Raw genomic sequence first — 21,490 nt, 5'->3', positions numbered from 1 at the left:
CATGTGTAGACCCTTCCCAGGCACAGTTTACTGCACCTATTTTAATGCACAGTAACTTTACTGCACATTAACAGCATGTGTAGATGTGCCCACAGGCAAGGGAGAATATCTGTTCTCCCTCTTCTTTATGGGAAACTTTCAAACGCTTGAAAACAGGTATTATGTCCCTCTTTAGCATCTTTTTCTTCAAACTAAAGATACCTACTTCTCTCAATGTGAATTCAGCTTGCATTTCAACCCCTTTATCATCTTTGTTACTTGCTTCTGGCTCCATTCTAGTTTTTCCACATCCTTCTTAAAACATGGAGCCCGGAACTGCCAACAACACTCTGGGCACGTCTGCACAAAACACTAAAGTCGCAGTACATTAATTCTACAGTGCATTAGTGCAGCTGGCAAAAACCGTGCAAATGTGCTAATGTGCAGTAGAATCAATTTACTGCACATTAGTGTCACATAAAAACCATTTGTTTGCTCTAATTTGCAGTAGCACCAAATGACGCATTAACTTAATACCTGTAATTACAAGTACTAAACTTAATACGCCATAATTACAGCACATTAATGAACATGTAGACACACCCTCTGAGGCCTAACCAGAGCCAAGTGATCTTCTTCAGCTATCCCTTTACACAAGAATCATGTCTGCTGGGGGGAGCGGATTATTAGTGAGTTTTAAGATAGCTGAAGAGTCCAATCAATGCTTGTCAAGTTTTCCAACAGATATGACATGTGGTGCCTTGCGGGGGGCGGGGCACAGCTTTTGGCCAGGATGTTCTGCACTTTCCTTCCTCTTCTGTCATTTCTCGGCTTCCTGAACAAGATGGCTCTCTTCAAAGTGGCCTGTAGCTTGATGTGGTACAGCACCATTAAGACCTGTCACCAGCCAGCACTTCCCAGTTCGTAAGGCTAATGCCACCCTTTTTAAGGTATGATTTCAGGGTGTTCTTGTAGCACTTCCTCTGTTCTCCATGGGTCCTCTTACCATGACTAAGTTGAGAGAAGAAGACTTGCTTCAGGAGATGAGTGTCAGCCATGCGCATATAGTGGCCAGCCCACCAGAGTTGATGTTTCATGATCTTTGCCTCAGTGCTGGCTATGTTAGCTGCATAGTGGATGCAGGCATTGGTGCGGTGGTCTTCCCATCTCATGTGAAGGATCTTTCTGAGGCAACACTGATGGAACCATTCCAAGTGCTTAAGATGGTTTTGATATGTCACCCATGTCTCACATCCATAGAGGAGCGTGGGGATAACCACTGCACTGTAGACCAGGATCTTAGTTTCCATCTGCAGATCTCAGTCAGTAAAGACATGGCAAAGCAGCTTTCCAAAGGATATGCTGGCACAGCTAATCCTATCCTATTTCTATATCAAGACTGACCGACTGGGCGAGGTGGCTGCCAAGGTATAGGAAATGCTAGACATTTTCCAGGGGTTCTCCACCAATGGTAATTTGTGGGGGAAGGAAGGCAGCTTGTGCTGGGGTAGGCTGATGGAGCAACTTGGTCTTCCCAATATTAAGGGATAGTCCCAGGCTATGATAGGCACCTAGAAAAAGGTCAAGGGTGGACTGCAGTTCAGTCTCAGTATGCACAAGGATAAAAGTCGTCAGCATACTGAAGGTCAATGATGCCAGTCTTACTATCATACTACCGTAGGTGGTACTATCACCTCCTATGTCTTACTTTTTTTCTCAAAATTTCCTGTGAAAAACATAATCAGTTCATTTGTGCCTTATTCACTGAACCCCAGGGTGCTACCAGTCCCCCTTCGCCCTCCCCCCTTCCATCTACCTTATCCTTCAGCATTTTAAAATCTGTAGTCCTTCACAGATCCATAAGGCAAAATGGTGTTGCCCTTATTCAGTGTTTACTAAATCCTGGCTTCTGCTATCACAAGAATAACATGAATCCCTATTAACTTTAGTGATAGCCTTAACGATAGTAAACAGTGAGAACAAACTGATAAAAAAACTTGGGATTTAGCCTGAACAGCCTGAAAAAATTAAAATAAAAAAACAAAAACACCTGTTTATTTTCCTCGAAGCTACTGGCCTCTGGTTTCTGATATTCCGTGGTATTGTAGCCTTAAGCTTTATTGTTCAGTTGTTCATCCTACTTTATCCTCTCTAGATTTTTATACTACCCTCAACACTGTAGTAATTCAGCAGTTTCCAATAGTATATGAAGCAACTTCACTAACTTCAGTCAAACATCCCCATCCTCTTCTGCAGAGGGGGAGAATTGCATGTGGAGTGTTTTGTTCAATAGGGTTCTGTTTTGGGGGATTTCTTCATAACACATTGCTCTGTATTTATAATAAAGGTAGTAGGTCAAAGAAATATACCTTACACATCGAGCAGTTGGTGAGGTTTGTGGTGGTCCTAACTTCTTTAGTTCACTCCATAGTCTCGGACTAGCCCATAAGAAAGCAAACTCCTATATAGACACAGTTCCCTATTGACATATAGTTTCATAGTTGGTAGGGTCGGAAGGGACCTAAGCCGGTCATCAAGTCCAACCCCCTGCCATGGGCAGGAAAGAATGCTGGGGTCAAACGACCCCGGCTAGGTGATTGTCTAGCCTCCTTTTGAAGATCCCCAGGGTAGGGGTGAGCACCATTTCCCTAGGAAGTTGGTTCCAGCTCCTAGCTGCCCTGACAGTGAAGTAGTGCCTCCTGATGTCTAGCCTGAACCTACTCTCAGTCAGCTTATGGCCGTTATTCCTTGTTACTCCTGATAGTGCTCAGGGGAACAGGGACTCTCCCATTGCCTGCTGGTTCCCCTTGGCAAGTTTGTAGGTGGCCACCAGATCCCCTCTCAGCCTTCTTCTGTGAAAGCTGAACAGGTTCAGGTCTCATAGCCTCTCCTCATAGGGCCTGCCCTGCTGCCCCCTGATCATGTGAGTGGTCCTCCTCCGGACCATCTCAATGCTGCCCACATCCCTCCTGAAGTGCGGCGCCCAGAAATGGACACAGTACTCCAACTGCGGCCTGACCAATGTCGCATAGAGGGGGAAGATCACCTCCTTAGACCTGCTCGTGATGCATGTGTGGATGCATGACAAGGTGTGGTTAGCCTTCCTGACTATGTCCTCACAATGGCGGCCCATGTTCATCTTGGAATCAATAGTGACTCCAAGATCCTTTTCTGCCTCTGTGCTGACAAGAAGGGAGTTCCCCAGCCTGTAGGTATGCTGCTGTTTTTTCCTCCCCAGGTGCAATACCTTGCACTTGTCCATATTGAAACCCATCCTATTCTCATCTGCCCACCTCTGTAACCTGTCCAGATCTAGTTGTAGCCTGTCCCTCTCTTCTAGCATGCTCACTGATCCCCACATCTTAGTGTCATCTGCGAACTTGAACAAGGTGCTTTTCACCCCCCCTGTCCAAGTCACCAATGAAGATGTTGAACAGTGCGGGCCCGAGGACTGAGCCCCAGGGAACCCCACTGCCCATGTCCCTGCAGGTCAAAAATGACCTATCCACCACCAACTCTGGGTGCAGCCCTCCAGTCAATTTGTTACCCCATCTGAATGTGTAGGCGTCGACACCCCATACTGGTGAACAAATTAAGAGGCTGTGATGTGGATGACTGCACAGTCCGGTGGGTGGCGAATTGGCTAGAGGGTCACACCCAAAGAGTCGTGGTAGATGGGTCGGTCTCGACCTGGAAGGGTGTGGGCAGTGGGGTCCCGCAGGGTTCGGTCCTTGGACCGATACTCTTTAATGTCTTCATCAGCGACTTGGACGTGGGAGTGAAATGTACTCTGTCCAAGTTTGCAGATGACACAAAGCTATGGGGAGAAGTGGACATGCCGGAGGGCAGGGAACAGCTGCAGGCAGACCTGGATAGGCTGGACAAGTGGGCAGAAAACAACAGGATGCAGTTCAACAAGGAGAAATGCAAAGTGCTGCACCTAGGGAGGAAAAATGTCCAGCACACCTACAGCCTAGGGAATGACCTGCTGGGTGGCATGGAGGTGGAAAGGGATCTTGGAGTCCTAGTGGACTCCAAGATGAATGTGAGTCAGCAGTGTGACGAAGCCATCAGAAAAGCCAATGGCACTTTATCGTGCATCAGCAGATGCATGACAAATAGGTCCAGGGAGGTGATACTTCCCCTCTATAGGGCGTTGGTCAGACCGCAGTTGGAGTACTGCGTGCAATTCTGGGCGCCACACTTCAAGAAGGATGCGGATAACCTGGAGAGGGTACAGCGAAGGGCAACTCGTATGGTCAAGGGCCTGCAGACCAAGCCCTACGAGGAGAGACTAGAGAAACTGGACCTTTTCAGCCTCCGCAAGAGAAGGTTGAGAGGCGACCTTGTGGCTGCCTATAAGTTCATCACGGGGGCACAGAAGGGAATTGGTGAGGATTTATTCACCAAGGCGCCCCCGGGGGTTACAAGAAACAATGGCCACAAGCTAGCAGAGAGCAGATTTAGACTGGACATTAGGAAGAACTTCTTCACAGTTCGAGTGGCCAAGGTCTGGAACGGGCTCCCAAGGGAGGTGGTGCTCTCCCCTACCCTGGGGGTCTTCAAGGGGAGGTTAGACGAGTATCTAGCTGGGGTCATTTAGACCCAGCACTCTTTCCTGCTTATGCAGGGGGTCGGACTTGATGATCTATTGAGGTCCCTTCCGACCCTAACATCTATGAATCCTATGAATCCTAACCACAGTCGTCTAATTTTTTAATGAGGATGGGGTGAGAGACAGTGTCAAAGGCCTTCCTAAAGTCCAGAAAGACTACATCCACCATGACACCTGCGTCTATATGAATACATACAGACTGCGAGAAGATCTATGATCTAATAATCTCTGTGGAATCTGCATAATGCATGCCATGTCTGCACTTCGCTGAACAGACTGTGGTTATTGGGTAATTCTCTTGGCCTTCTTTGAGATATATGCTTTGCACAATGACAATATAGCAGGGAAAAGATTGATTATGTTACAATACATTCATGGGAATTAAACTGGGGCACATGTGGCCTGATGTCTGTCTATGGATTCTAAGAGAGAACAAAAAAAGATTGTGTACTGTGGTAACTACTGTCCTGATTTTCACCCATATATGCTTAATCCATCTGTAGACAAATCTATGCAGATAAGCAGTCTGAGAGATGCTAGCAAAGAGAATTCAGCTTCCTATGCAGGTAGCATCTTGAAATTCCTTTTCCATGTTAAATAAAGGATATTTAATAAAAATCCTTAGTAAGGTTTTCAAAACCCAGATTATAATATATTCTCTACTCCAACGACCTCTCCATCCAGGCCTTTCACATCCTTCTCTTTAGTCCCCACAACTCAGCTCTCCTATACTCCAGCAAATACCAAGAAACTCCATTACATCATTCCTATACTCAACTCCAGTAAGGATTAATTTCACAGGCTAATCTGAAATAGTTGTCTTATTTAAATTCCTTTATGAACTCACTTAAGCCATCCTCAACTATGCAGACCCTCCTCCTAGCTGCCATCACTCCTTCAACACAAGCATTATCTCTGTCTTGCTAAACAACCTGGACACTGTTCATGTGAAAGCCTTCTTCTCTGCAATACTAGCCATTCTGAAGTGTGTTTCCTGTATCTATTTAAAGGTCACTGTTTCATTTAAAACATACTGTAAATGCTATCTTTACCTAGACTTCATTTCTCTTCTCCTTTGTCATTATTTAACTGTAGCTTTGTGGGATTCAGAGGGCACGACAACACTATACACACTTAAGTTGTGTTCTACAGTGCATAAATTTATGACTTCATGTTTAAGCCAATGGTCCACTGCTTCTGTTTACTTTGATAAACTCTTGATAAAACAGAATGAATAGCCTATAAACAGCCTATACAGCCTAAACACCCCATATCAAGGGCATACATCAGGGCTTGGGGGAACATCTGTTCACCAAGGCCCTCCAGGGGAAGACAAGAAATAATGGGCACAAGCTGATTGAAGATCGCTTCAAGCTAGACATACGGAAAAAACTTCTTTACAAGTTGAGTGCCGAGGGTTTGGAACAGGCTCCCCTCAAAGGCGGTACGGTCATCCACCCTGGCAATCTTCAAAAAGTGTCCATAAGGTCCCTTCCAGCCCCTAACAACTATGAAACTATAAGAGAGCTGGAGGAGCAAAAGACACTTTGAACAGCTTCCTGGCTAGGGCAAAGCTTCAGGCACAATACATGTGACATCAGCTGCAGTGTGTTAAACAGCTAGCAGAAATGTACCAAGACAGGAAGCTCAAATACTAACTTCTGTGAACTGAGGGAACATAGCTGTTTTAGTAGACAGGTCCCAGTTCCATGCTTGCCACCACACTTGAGTTTTACCTTGGACCCAAATCTCAAAGGTGTCTATTTTTCAGTGAGTTTCAGATGTGAATGAAATCTAAGTTGAATGGCTCTGGTGATGATATTTCTGCTGTCTTGGCCTGAAACTCATGGAAAAGCTCCCAAGGAACTGGTGCTATGAATTCACTTCAAGCCCTAGCCCATGTTCATCAGTAAAAACCTCCAAGCACTAGTTTAGGACTCATTTGGATTTAAACGGTTTTCATCCTCAGTTCACATTGCTCAGAACCCTGAGACACAATCTATCCTAAACTGTCTGATTCCCCATCAGCCAACCTGATAGGGGAGATGCATTGCCAAAAAGGGAAGCACACTAAGCCTCAAAAGGAGGTGAGAGAAGGGCATCTTACACCAATGGACAACAATTCCTCTGGCTAATTAAAACACACTGTTTACACAATCCATTCACTCCCCATTCATTTTGGCATTCTGAGATCTGTACTGTGCCCTTCCCAGTTGGCAGGAATGTATCAGGGATGCCAGTGGTAAAGCAAAGCAAGGAAAGAAGGCTATAGAAACTTTCAGGAACAGCTGATAGCATCCAACTGAAAGTCAAACCATAAAAGCACTGTGGTACAAGCCCTTCCTCCTGAAATGCAACTAAATCCAATAAATAAGGACACAGAGTAACAATCAGAAAGTGGAGGTTCTATCTTATTCTATCACTGAACCTTTCTGCATATCCCTGGCCAAGTCATGACATATTTCTGCCTCTGTTCCACCATCTAGAACACTGTGAAAATTATGTTCATTTGCTTTTGTTATGCCCGTTAGCAGGAATTTTCAGAGGAACTGAATACCATTAGATTTCTTTGAAAATCCCAGTCTTTGAGTCCTACTGATAAAGAACCTTGTAGATGACCTCAGGATTATTATTTGTCATTATGCAATCAATGCAGGTATTTCTGGGTGTAGCCCCCAGATTTTGGTTTTAAAAGAAATAGTGCCATCTGCTCCATTGTCAGGCATGAAAACAGAAAAAGGAATTTCACAGACACAGACACCCTGTAAACATACTCCATAATCATCAGTTCCAGAAACACTTCTACCCCCCATGCCACACTGAATCAAACATTGACTCGGACATTTTGAGTTGGCATTTCCCGAATCAATACCTTCATATGTAAACCCCCATTCCAAGAGATTTCAATGTGTTAAGAGTTGAAAAAGTAGAGAAGACAAGTAGCTCAGGAGGAAAAGTATTAAACAGGAGTGAGATTGGAGAGGTACACAGATTAGTGCTTACTTTTCTGTGACTCACTTTCTCAGATGGATTTCAAAGAAAAATCTTAACATTCAAATACTTTAGCCTTAGAGGCATCTCTGCTCATGTTCTCTTTTTCTTTAGATGCCTATAACAGAATCTACCACAGCTGTTTTGGCTCCACATTCTCCGGAATAACACTCTAAAACTATGTCTTGTCGCTTCTTTTTCCTTTAACCTCACAGCCACCTATTCAACCTCTGAAAACTTTCTTGACCAAAACAGAGTTCCTAGCAAGCCAGAGATGATCAACACACAGTACTGCCATATGATTCACAAGGTATGTACAAGGTTCAAATTACGGGGGAGCTCGGGGAGGGGAGACTGAGCCCCCGCCAGGGACAAGAACCCCAGCGTAAGATTTGAAAACCATAACCCTGGAGGGGAGGGGGGTATCAGGATGCTTGCCACAGCAAAGTCTGGTGATTTCTCACTAATGATCCTAAGAGAATTTGGAAAGCTCAGAAGTTTCTTCCTAGGTTTGCTTAGCAAGTCAGGGTCCTACCAGGTGAAAAATTAGAGGAGTCAAGAAGGATTTTTCCTTCAGGATAGATTGGCAACAATGTGGGGATTTTTGTCTTCCTCTGTAATATGGGGTATGTTTCTTTTCCTAGGATCTCCTAAGCATATATTAACTAATGAGCTCACTTCCCCTGCTTTTATCTATGTCATGCTGCAGGGGAGTCTTGGTGTTCTGAGTATTGTGCCTTGTAGCTGTGTTGAGGGCTTGCAGTGATGATACTGGGGTTTCTTGGGTAAAAAATTGGCTGTGAAAACAGAGGACTGGACTGGATTGGACACCCTTTCCTGTCCTATCTTCCTTTTATTCACTCGGCATTTTTCACTTGTCACGCATGTTTGCAGAATGATTCCTCAAAAGACAATGCTGGCAAAAACACCTAAGTTAGTTCTATAAATCATGAGAAGAGCTGTAATCAGGTACCTGATTCACTAAAGATGAAACTTATTCCTGTGCAGAGGGTCAGCACAAAGACCGCAAACCATCTAAGATCCATTTATCCTCTACTGGGAAGGCTTAAGTGACATATAAAGGGTCTTTGGGCCTTCTGCTGGTCTTCTGCATGAAATCAATTACCCCCTAACAGGTTTTACGCTAGACTGGAGATGGGACTTTGCAGCTTGGCTCTCATGACAGCACTGGAGCAGGTGGGCAGGGTGCTGGTGATTCACATGTGCTCAATTCAGAAGCCTGTGCATGTGCACATGGGCTGGGACACAGCAAACTTGTGCTCTCTTCTGTGCACTGAAGAAAGGCTTGCAGAATTCATGCTCAAATGTCCTGACAGAGCTGCTGGCATCCCCCATGCAGCCTAGGAAATGTTCTATCAGCCAAGTGGACAGCCTGAACCCAGCCAGGTAAGGGATTTCCTGTTACCTACTGTTCCTTGCCAGATGATGACTTACATTGAGCTAACAAGGGATGACAGGGACTGCCAGAGTAAGAACATGAAAATTGGCCCCTATCCCAGCATCACTTGGAAATTCTGTGGAATGCAAAAAAGAAGAACTGTCTCCTTGTTCCTCTCTTAGCACCCTGCCTCCTATCGCACTGCTTTCTACTTGCCACAGTCAGACTTTCCTCAGCCTCTGGGGTCCCCACGTCCCCTTTAAAATTGGCACCTTCCTTACTTTCTTCCCTGCGCTCCTCACCAACTTCTCTACACTCTCCCTTGCTCAAGCTTTTGGCAGGTACCAACCTTGCTGTGTGTTCCAGGCCAATTTAATATATTAGTTTTAAACACTTCTAAAAACAAAGCACCCAATATCCTCCATCAGGAATGATGCTTCCTTCTGCTGGATGCAAGATGCATAGTAAGACATGGTGCCTGCCTTACAGAGCAGTCTTGAAACGAATCAACAGAGATGTCCAGGGTGTCCCAGCACTGGAATAGCAAAGGGTGCTACAGGTCAGGAATGTGGGCATGCCTGCACTGCCTTCTTCCCATCTCCAGGTGCACACCCTGCCATCTCACTTCTGCTCCACCTGCACCAGCTCCCCAAACCAGGTGGCACTGGTGCGTTAGCACAGCACTGAGTGGCGCAGCTGTTGCCACTCACAGGCCCTCTGTCTCAGGGTCACTTATTGACGCATGCTCAGGCTGCTCTGAAATGCCTGCATTGGCTCACAAGCAGGCAGGGCAGCGCTCCCATGTGCAGTACAGAGGTGGCACAGACATGCGTTGGCAGAACTTTCCGTAGGACAGAACCTGGGAAAACAGGAGGGGATATGGGTCATGAGGTACTAGTAAGGCTGTCTGGGGATGCTGCAGACAAAGAGCCTCTGGCCATGCTGTGCCTGCCTCTATCTAGCACCATTTGCTCCTCACGTTCTCTTTTGAAAATTAAATTCATTTTCATTTAAAATGAATTAAACAAGATAAATAAACAGACTGATCCAGACACAACAGAGGAGCCGGAGGAGCAGTGTCAGACCGCTGCTTGCGTGTAATTAATGCAGTTCATGTTCGAACTGCCTCAGCAGAGCACCAATGAAATTCCTCCAGCTAATGATTTCTGTCTCTCCATCTCCTCTTATGGATTCCTGGGGCGCTGTTAAAAAGGCTGCTTTGGAACTAGGACTTGGGCGCCAAATGCTTTCCAGCTGTCTGGCCTCACTGCTATGGACAGTATCCCACCACTGTCGTGTCTTTCACCATCTGCCCTTTTCACCCTCAGGCTGCCATCTTCTGTCCTTACACCTGCTGCTTCTGCCTCACCTCTGGCCTTCTCCCCACACACAAGTCCTTAGGCCTTCTCTTTCTACCTGCACCCCCACCTTGTTTATTGTAACCCCACGCCCTGTCCAAAAGAACTCATTCCAAATGGAAGTCATGCCACTATTAACACTATTCATGCAAATGGTCATATGCCTGCAAAAAGACCTGACTTGCATGCAGCATCAGGAATATGAGAAAAAAAAACAAAAAACAAAAAACCCCAGCTCACAAAAGTGTCTCTTGAAAAACTGGATCCTAGTGGTTCTACTGCAGAGACCAGAGTTCGGCATGTCCCTGTGGCTTTCAGAGCCACATTCCTCCTACTCCTTGTCCTCCACAGTCAGGCACCTCCAGGAACCAGGAAACATTTTCACTTTCACCCCTCCCTTGCCTGCCCATCCCATCCATATCCAAATCCCATTGATTTCAACAGTTTGTTAGCCAATGTGGTCAAAAATTCAGGGGAAGGGATTGCTAGAATGTAGATGGAAAAAAAGGTTGAAGAGCTAATGAGATTTTTTTTTTCCATTTTCCATACTAGCCATATTATTATCCTAAAGTTTTCTACAATATCACCCTCTGCATTATCTAAGCATGGGCCTCCACATTATCTAAGCATGGGCCTCCAGGTAAGTTAGATTCAAATGGATGGGCCCTAACAGAACTCAAGGAATCTTTCACTCTTGCCCAGCAAAAAGAAATTGAATTCACAGTATTTAAATTCCTTTTTCCCTTTGTGTCATTACAGTTAACATGCTTACCCAGGTGTTTTTCACCTCTTATTTTGATTGCGATAACCTTCTCCTCTACTCTCTTAGATGCCCACATTATATCCCTCCAGGCCATTCAAAATATAGTTGTTTCCATCATTTTCCTTGCCCCTCCTTCCTCAGACCACATAACCCAGTTCTCTGAATGCCACCAACAACCAGCTTGAACAGGAAATTGCAGAACAAAAATCATTCATGGACTGGATTGTGGTAAGTATGCTCTAAACAAGGGCCCTGGATTCTGCAGTAGGCCATAGCATGCTAGTATACTGGGTCTTCATAAAGTCCTTGTGCACTTTTAAACTTTAATAACTTAGTTTGTAGGTATGACAGAAACAATCTGTGAACGGCATTTAAAAGCAAATTTATTCAAATTTTAGGACAACTAGTGTACACAATGCTAGACTTCATAAGTAATAACAAATTTATTCTTAAATAAGATGGAGCTCCATGCCACTACATTCTGAATGTACGACAGTTCCTAAATGATGTTTTCCCAGAGAAGTGGATAGGCAGAGATGGACCAATTGCTTGGCTACCTCATTCATCTGACCTGTTGCTGTTGGATTTCTTTTTATGGGGACATGTTAAAAGTGTAGTTTACTTGTCAAAACCAAATTCTTTGGTGGAACTTGGGGCTAGGATCACCAGTGCAATTAGTGCAGTAACTCAAGAGCAACTGGGAAATGTTTTCAAGGAGTTGGAAGATGGGATTGAGCACTATCATGATGGATGGTAGTTATGTTGAAGTCTAGCATTATGTACTCTAGTTGTCCTAAAACTTTAATAAATTTGCTTTTAAATGTCATTTACAGATTGTTTCTTTCATACCTACAACCTAAGTTATTAATGTTTAAAAGTGCACAAGGACTTTATGAAGACCCTGTATATTGCATGCACATCTTCATGAGAGATAGCTGCATGGCTGTCATTACAGTCAATTTACCAATAATCAGCTGATATCAGGTCAGCACCCCATGACAGGCAGGTTCGGTTGCTCGCCACACATTTTCCATCACTGCTGATAAAAACAGGGGTTGCAAACAAGTATTTTACTGTCTCTTGTCTAACCTTCTTAGATTGCTTGTCGTATTAAACTAAGCTTTACAGGACCAGGACAGGCTGCATATGTGTAAATAGTTCGCAGCATCTCGTGTGTGTTACCAAAATACAAACGATTAAATACAGTTGCAGTTGTTTCCTCTATTCCCCTGACTTAGAGGTAAAAATAGTCTCTCTTTTTATTACCAGTACTTTCAAAATAGGTTAAGATACTGGATTTTCAGAGATACTAAAAACATGGCCTCTTTTATTGACTTCAACTGGTATTTTTATACTTAGTGCCTATGAGGCCCTATGCTACAGAAAGACATAAAGATGTTGTCCCTGTACAAAAGAAATCACATTCTCAAGCAGCAGGAAAGTTTTATTTATTACATAAGAGTTGCCAAAACAGATGCTAATTTCCAGAAACATGTATGTATCCCCTTCAGCTGACCCTGAAGGTTAGGGAAAACAGCAGTTCCAGCACTCTGAGGGATATCATTCAAGTGACACACCTGGCAGATTTGATACAACATCCAACCAGTTGGGAACATCCTGTCTCCAAACGCATGATACCCATTTATAAGACGACACAATTGTCATGCAATTATAGGTTTAAAAGAGCACTTGGCTTAAAACTACTAATTTCATTGCTTCTGCAAGAAACACTTCTTCTACTTTCCCTTTCACCATATATCCTGATAAGAAGAGGGAGGGCTTACTGGCACCTAATCTATGGCTACAAACCAAACCAAATATACTTCATAAACCAGAGACTCAGCCACATCACTTGGAATTGCACAGTGGTATGGGGACTGTGGTTGAAAGCGACCCCAATTCTAAATTGACTAAAAAGCTGTCTAGAGCAATTGTTTCAAAATTTACAATGCCCTTCAACAGAAAACTTCCAAAACAATAGTGTGTGCAATGACACAGGGGGTCAAGAAACCATCAGCAAGAAGGCTCTGATATTAGGTATCAGTAAAAAGTCAACATATAGCAATGGTTACTACAGGATGATGCCTTAACTGCGATTCCTAAATAAAGAAACAACTTAACATATTTCGAAACCAACTTCATAGAAGAACACTGGCAAATGCTTAATGGTGATCACTACAGTGCCATCAGTAACTCTAATCATATTTGGGCTGTAACTTTAACATCATATGTTGTACTTTTAGGGACAATCACTTCACTATTTTAGCTAGTACTGTTCCTATTCCTGTGTTAAGTAACTTAGCAAGGACACCATATTTTGACTGACTATGCTTTTTTCCCCTTGACCACAGAAAATGCTGGTTAGCAGCAGAAAACTATTTGCCTTGTTTCCTTCAGATACAATCCTAATATTTACTCATGTATACCATTTAGTGGCTGACAGCCTTGCAAAGGCAACTGCCTTACTGTTATTTGAAATTTTTCTGTAACTCAAGCAAGAGAGGCCTAATTATAGGACCTAAGGTCCTAGCCTCCACTGCTGATGCCTTATTTCTGGCTGATGATCACCCTGTTATCACACAGTAGTTGCAGTGTCACTGTAAGATTCAGCTCCAGCTAAAGACATTCAGGATACAACAAGGAGCAGGAAACAGAGAAAGTTTGGGGAAACCAACTCCCAGCCCCAATCCCCGCAAAAAGCAGTCAGCAAACAGTAAAATATCATTAGCATGAAAACTTTACCTCTTTGAGGCAGCCCATGAAGTTGTTGCTGACTGGAGAGCCAGGTAAATCTGCTGTACTGGGGCTCCCTCCTACATAGAAGAAGTCATCTGAGCCGAGCATGGTGTAGTCCTCTTGTGTGTAACCTGTTGTGGTGAGGATTCCATCCACAGAGATTGTCACCTGTTCAAGGGACACAACAAACCAAAAAAAAAAGATCCCAGCAATGACCTTACAGTCCTGAAAAAGGCACGTCACCTCCCCTATGTTTTATGTCACTTTTATTAATAAGATTTGTTTTTTGATTATTTTGTTATTTTTTGTGCAGCGACGTTCCATTTTCTGGTCTGCTTTGCCCATAATAGAAACCACCTAGCTTCTATTATCCCTGCATTATTACCTTAGCACTCTCAAGCCAAGCAGGCATTCTACCCATCTAGATGCTCTCCACATCATCAGGCTAGAAAATGGAACTGTCCTTGGAAGAGACTGCTTGTCTTAGCTGATTTTTATGATTGATTAGCATTTATTTTAATGATTATTGTTAGTTACGGTCGTTAGTAAAAGCACTAATGAAGACGAAGCTGATATTTTTGGTTATGGTTTTGATTTATTTATTTTTTTGCTCACGGCACACTAACAATCATGCATTCAGGAAGGGTAGGGGAGAGGGATCTCACTTTCAATACATTATGGATGTGCATGCCATGTACCTACGGAGACACACACCCACCACCCACCACCACCAAAAAAATAAATAAATAAAGGAACAAATCAATTTTAAAAGAGCTGAGTCACAACCCAAATAAAAAGAAGAATAAAGAAATTAACAAAACAAATTGAATCAAATCAACCACACACCAACAAGTGTGAGAGAAGCAAAGGAGAGAAAGAGAGAAAATGCAAAGCGTGCATACACCGCACTTTGACACGCCCATGCCAGTATAATCTGGAGCCCAGAAAGAATGAGAGAGAGAAAGAGAAAAAGCAAGAGAGACAGAGAGAGAGAGATCTACTTCACACTTGCATGCAATCATCAAAAATGAAAAGCCAAATGGAAAACAAACTAATCAGAAAAGAAAAAGAAGAAAAGAAAAAAAAAAGAGAAAAAAAGAAAATCCACAAAATCCCCAAATCCCCAAAACACATGGAGGGTGAATGGGGAAGAGGAAGGGAGGGAGGGAGAGAAGCATCTGAAACTGATGTGTTTTGTTTAAATTGTTGTTAGTGATTTGACAGGGAGATGGAGGAAAAAAGATTGAGGCCAATAGGAGAGGGGTGGTTCACCAGACGTGGACATGCCATGCAGAGTGTGTACTGAAACAAACAACCGGCTGAGCTCCTTTCGGCCACGGCAGGTGGAAGGTCAGAGAAAGAGTAAGTGTGAGAGAGACAGAGAGGCAGGGAAGTGGTAGGGAAGTGGGGAGAAAGAGGAAAACTCTGGCCAGTTTGCCTAGAACAGCTGCTGCCACAACAAAAGGATGAGAGAAAAAGAGCCTTCACCACAGCAAACTAGAGGCCCTGCGATGGTGTTGATCTAAAAACCTTCTGAGAGTCAAAAGCAAAACAAAAAGAGAGAAGAAAGATAAACCAAAAAGCAAAAGAAAGAAAAAAATTATTTGGGTGAGAAACCGAACCAAAGAGGGAAGTGAAGAAACCAAGGAAAGAAATCACCAAACCCCATTTGCAGAACGGTTCTGTTTGTTTTTGTTGTTTTCTTTTTTCTTATAGAAAAAAATCTTTAAAAAGTAAAAAGAAAAAAATGTGCTTAATATTAAATCAAAAGAAAATTAAAAGAGGAAGTAAGTATAAAGGGAAAGGGGAAAAAGGGGGCAAGGGGAGGAAAAGGCAGGTAACACACGGCAAACCCAAAAAAAGAGACAATAAGAATGATATCTACCAGACAATGTAGTTTGTTTACCATAGCGTGTCCAATGCCTGAGTGCTTTGCGGAAAAGGGGGAAGAAAGGAAATTAAAAAATCGTGAACAGAACGATTGTTAATTAAAATAACTAAAAGCAAAGATGAGTCGTTAGGGTGTTAGTACATTAGTTGGTTAGTAAAAATGACACATTGCATGAATGGTCTAGTGTTAGTCTTTAAAAAAAAGGCGTGGGGCGCCCGACACACACAGAGTGAGAGAGGACAATATGACCAGGACTCTATGGGAAACCATGCTGGCTAAACTGTTAAGGAGGAAGGGAGCTGCCTCTCCTCCCCGCTCCCTGCCCCCACATCCCCGCGTTTCCATACCACTCATAGAAAAGTGGATCAAAATTAAAATGGTTCAATACTTACTTTTCAAAAGCCCATCAGGGTGCATCCCATACCACCAAGTACCTTCCTCACTGATGTACACACATTGCCTGTCCCACTCAGGGCAGACCCCAGTAGTGATCCCTCCTCCCACCCACCACCATCCCTCTCCTTGTTTCTCAGAACAACACTGCCCTTAGATCTCCAGAATTATCCTAAACAAACAAAAACTCCCTTGGCTGAAGACTGGTGAGATGATGACCCAAGATCCTGGGACTGTCTATCCAGTCCCTTGATCAGCAGATTTCTTTAATGCAAGTGAATTTGTGCCACTGAGGAAAGGCATATTGTGCACGGAAGACCAATGTTTTCCTGTAGCTCACCTGTGCCACCTGGAAGTACAAGAGTTCAAACAACCCTGTACTGTAGGAAGAAGAGCAATTGCGTGCATCATACATTTTAGAACAAGGGAGAGAAGGCTGATAATATTAAGCTTCTTGCCTTCTGTCTTCAAGATTACATCTCCATTCCTGAATGACCCCTCCATAAAGAGGTCATTGTTATCCTCACAGGTTTGGCTTCCATTGCCCAGATAGCTGTTTGCAATGATATAAAGCTAAGGAGAACTAGATATGTCATATCTCTTATCAACAATACCAAATTCAATTTAACAGGACTTTGGGGTTCATTTTTAATCCCATCTGGAGGAATGGGCAAGCTGTACTGGAGAATTTACATCTGGGGAATGTATTTCCCTTGTGGCAGAAACTCTGCTATGCAGCCATCTTAAATAACAATAAGGGAGTGCAGTGAATGGACACTTTATGTCCCAGGACTCAAAGCTGTATTCTGATTTGTGCAGGCCAAAACAATTCAAAAGTATGCAAAAGAGGATGTATCCCACCTCTTGCAAAACTGAATTCCTGGGTATTGTAGAGAGTCATGGGTTGATTTTCAGGGACAAATGTTTGCTTGAAGGAATTATGTGAAATAGCAATGCAGTCACATCATGCCCCAACTCTATTTTATTTGTCCTTAAAGAATGGACAATAATAATACTTTTTGCTTAGTCCTTTCTAATAAGAGATTTTAAAGTACTCTGACACCTTCCTCAAAGATGCCTCATAAGTCCAGTGGCAGGTCAGCATAACCATTAACAGCATTTTATAAACGAGGAAGGTGACTTTTCAGGGTCACACAGAGTCGTTAGCTGAGCTGAAGGCAAAGCCTGGGGATTCAGAACCCCAGTTTCCTGTTCTGCTCACAAGATCTCACTGTCCCCTGAGCATGCTCTGAAGAGCTGGTGAAAGGCAGCTGTGATCCTGCTTCTAGTACACAAGGCAGAACTAGGGATTTGTGTTCACTAAAATAATAATAAGAAGAATAAATAAAGAGATTTACATTGACATTAACAGTGACTGCTCAAGGGGAACTCTGGGTTCACTGTCTGTCTCTGAGGAGATTAACTGCTGTATTAGTCACTTGATCTAAGAAGACAAAGTACTTGATACTGTTCTAGCTTAGCTACCAAGCATTTAACAAGCCACCAAAAGGTATTGAGCAGAGTCACACATGTTAGCAATTCTAATCTAATTCCCAGGGACATAGTAAAACATTATGTTAACAAAACTGCAGGGTTTTGGAGAAAAGTCTTCCTCCTTAATGTAAATCTTCCTGGCCAACAATGAAAAGGCAACAGAGCTTCTTATGAAGCCTCAGTGCCCAGAGTAATATTTTAGTTCTCCTTTTTGCTAACAGAGCTGTGAACATGTGCATGGCTCTGGAGCAACAACAGCTCCTCCACTTGCCTTCCCTATGGAAAAATAACGTATCATATGTATTATTTTTCTATAAATTTATATCTGCCAGGGCTGGCAGGGAGCATGTGATATGCTGGGTATAAAGAAAGAAACTATGCCCTTATATCAACTCACATCAGGAGTTCTTAAAGCACTTTATATTGTTGGATTAATTCTCACAACCTACCTGTGAGATACAGTAAGTAGTATTATTATTACCATCTTGTACAGACAAGTCAATTGAAGCACTGAGAGAATATGTGATGTGCCCAGGAAGTCAGTGGCAACAGGAGGAATAGAACCCAGGTTCTTTCACACCAATTGCTCGGCTTTTACTCCAAGGATCTTCCTCCTCTTTATTTTGACATGAGACCAAGATCTACTGCTCATAACCAATTTTGGCTGCCTCCAACAAAACCAACTATTTTTTTCTATCCCTCATTGCACATATTAATTGAAGATAAATCATTCCAGTGTGAAATATTTTTCTGCAGTTGTGAGGGGACACACAAGGTCTTGCTTCCCAGTAAAAACAAGAGAAATTAAGAGCATACAGAACCTTACAGGATTCGGGCCTTAGTCATCTCAGTCATTTTTATTTGTTTTTGTTTGTTTGTTTGTTTGTTTATAAGGTTAGTCCTTATAGTATTTTGCAAAGGAAAGAAAAGCCTTGCTGTAACATCTCGCCCCTTAGCCAGTCAAGCAAAAACTTCTAAGGACTTAGGATCAAACTTGGGACTCAACAGGCAAAACAGGAGCTCTAGGGCACTGTACAGAATTCCAGATGCTGCTACTGGGGACCAGTACTGCTCTCACCCAAGAAAAAGACATAGCGAAGTTTGTGTTCAGCTGTGGACTCAGAAGACAAATCACTCTTGGCTGAAAGGTTTAAAAAAAAAGCAAACGTTCCATTTATAATTTTGATTCCCCCACCCTCACTTCCTCAACATCTAAACTAGCCCTGGCATGGACCACGACATGCATTTCGCTCCAGGCACTCTCTGCCATTGAAAACTGATTTCCCGGAAAAATGAAAAGTGCCATTAACTAAAATGGCCTATAAACCAAGCACAGATATTCAGACAGCAGCCATTCTGAAAACATCTAAACATCAAGAAAATGGAAAAATAAATAAATAAATAAATAAATAAATAAAAGTCATATATTCAGACTGTTCCAGGCAGGCCACAGACATTTGTTGTATATCCCTCTACTGAACCATTGGGTATATCTGAATGAAACATGACTGGTAGGACTCATCCATTGCATAAGAAATTAAATTTACATCTGCATGTAAACAAGTGTAAATAGACTAATGTTGCCTTCAGTGATAACCCTGAATCCCATGTAACTGAGAACAGAGTGTGGACTGACTAGATACAATATTCCAGTTAACATAGAAACATCTTGCAGATGTAGAAACATGGGAATTGCCTGACTAGGTTAGGCAATCGGCAACAGTCTCCAGTCTGGTCTCCTGTCTCTAATATCTGATATTTCCAAGGGAGGTGTGAAATACTTTTAATGGACAATAATCCAGTAGCATGCCAATGTGTGAAGATATCTCTGTTACTTTGTTTTTGCACAGAAGCAAAGTTTGTTATTGCATATACATTTTTCATTTTAGCCAACGCAAATGTTTCTCAAAATGCTGCTCTCTCAGCCAGTGATGTTGTGTAAACTGGAATAATATAATTAGGGTTTCTGTTAACATTCACATTAACAAGGCAATAAACAGATCACTTTGCTTCTGTGAACTGATTTGAAAATGTCCCTTTACAAGCTATTTACACACCATTTACCAATCAATAAGACACCAGTTTGTAGCCACAATGCAAACCTCATTTGTCATACAATGGATGGGCCACCCTTAGAGATATAATATATTCACCAGCTTTCAAAGCAAGGTTATTTATTTTTATCTTATCTGTTTTTATATGCATTTATATTTCATGAGTGAGGTTTTAGTGTTTTAAGGCTAGCTGTCTAGAGAACTTGTCACCTGTGGAGTCAGCTGCTTAGGATAGCAACAGGCAGAGTTGCAAAATTACAATGGCAAGAATCAGATCAAGCCATTCTGAAGTAGTTTTGTTTCAGGTTTTCTTTCGTCCTTCCATTTTTCCAGTCCCCACAGCCACCAGAATGTCTCATAGGCAGAGACTTAAGAAATAAAGCAGGATCACAGCACAGAAAAAAATAAAGAAGAGAGTATCACAGAGATGGAAACTGTCCCTCCAAATGAATCCAAAGCTTTTAAATTAAAACAACCACACACACACACACACCCACACACACACAGACAACCACACACACACAAACCCAAAAAAGTAGAGAGAGAAACAAAGACTTTTAGAATTAGAAGTATGGCATCATGGCAATGGTTAAATCAATCTTTAAAAAAGTAAAGAAGAAAGAGAAGAGAGTATAACATCGTCTACTGAAAAAAAACAACTCTATTCCCATAGTAATTAAATGCAACAAGAATATTACTGATAAGATTGAAATGTAATTAAGGAAATTATAAAATAAAGGAAGGGATGGAAAAAAGAGCAAAGGAAAAGGGAGATGAAAGTAAAGTCACAAGTTTTATTATTAAATCAAACTAGGGAGAAAATAGAAAAATAATAGTGTAAATGGAGATACTGCTACAGGGCTAAGTTCCTATTAACTAATGGTCTTTCGTTGTCTCTTGAATAATGAAGAGGGACCCAGGAAATAGGTATGGATGCTCTGATATATTCAACTGAAAACCCATTTCTTGAATACTCCTATTCTTGCCCATTTTCCCCTGCCCAGCTGTACTAGAGAGAAGCCTCCCCAGTGTTCTTTCTCTTTCACCATTACCTGCCGTAGGTTGCGTGTCACTTTAACGTCATGCCACGCGTTGTCATTGAATTTGCCATTGACCGGCTCCACAATGGCCTCGAAGGCCCCGGACCCCAGGTTAATGACCAAGGAGACCGCACCGTCTTTCAGAGCCAGGTTGACGTAATCTGCCGACTTGCCCGTGTGCAGAATGAGCCCGTTGCGCTGCCATGTCTTGAAGGAGAGGGTGATCTCATCACTGCTGCTCTGGATGGGGTTCTGGGACAGGTCGTAGCAAAGGTACTCTGAGCCACGGAAGGTGGCCACATTCTCATCTCTCGCTGGAAAAAAGGGGAAACAAAGAGAAAGAACCATTTATTATTTTTTGCTCAAAAACTGAATGTCATTATGAAACTTCTCAGAAGTATCTTAGGCATTCTTAGTGTTCTGCTATTATCCCTGGATTGTGTTGTTCCTATGTCTTCCAAGAGATTTAACAATAGCATTCTCAGTCTCAAATTAACACCATGATATTGGTTCCATTTCAGACAACACTCTTTCCATGGAGGTTTTCCAAAGCTAGTACACCAGAAGCAAGAAGAAGGTAAGTTTAAAAACACAGCAGTGTGGTACAAGAGGGTTTTCCCTCTTATCAGGAGCGTCAGAGAATGATCTCCACTGCAAACCCATGTAATTGTCACTCTCCACCCTGCCCAAAGAGATGCCAAAAAGAGCTAACAGTGTGCCACTGATTAACACCATGTTGCTAATGCTATGCTATACAACTGCCTGGGTGAATAGCTG

General features: G+C 42.7%; 1 protein-coding gene across 8 annotated transcripts in view; it reads right to left on the bottom strand.

Annotated features, from left to right (window-relative positions):
- NRXN3 (neurexin 3) overlaps positions 1 to 21,023 on the bottom strand; it is a 1,067,046-nt gene extending 1,046,023 nt beyond the window's left edge. For 5 of the 8 annotated variants that reach the window (XR_009460233.1, XR_009460234.1, XM_059723128.1 and 2 more), the window contains exons 1-2: positions 20,726 to 20,807; positions 13,848 to 14,009 (exon numbers count right to left, since the gene is read on the bottom strand). Coding sequence is in view for 6 of the 8 variants with exons in the window: in XM_059723128.1 (XP_059579111.1) it covers positions 13,848 to 13,949 (102 nt within the window). In the remaining 2 variants the exon portion in view is untranslated. Of the gene's footprint in view, positions 1 to 13,847; positions 14,010 to 20,725 lie in introns of all 8 variants that reach the window. The other 3 variants (XM_059723130.1, XM_059723133.1, XM_059723132.1) reach the window with 1 other exon arrangement.
- Between the last annotated feature and the right edge of the window lie 467 nt (positions 21,024 to 21,490).

This window comes from Alligator mississippiensis, chromosome 2 (genome assembly GCF_030867095.1).
Source record: "Alligator mississippiensis isolate rAllMis1 chromosome 2, rAllMis1, whole genome shotgun sequence".
NCBI lineage: Eukaryota > Metazoa > Chordata > Crocodylia > Alligatoridae > Alligator > Alligator mississippiensis.
This window is presented reverse-complemented; position numbering and strand designations above follow the sequence as displayed.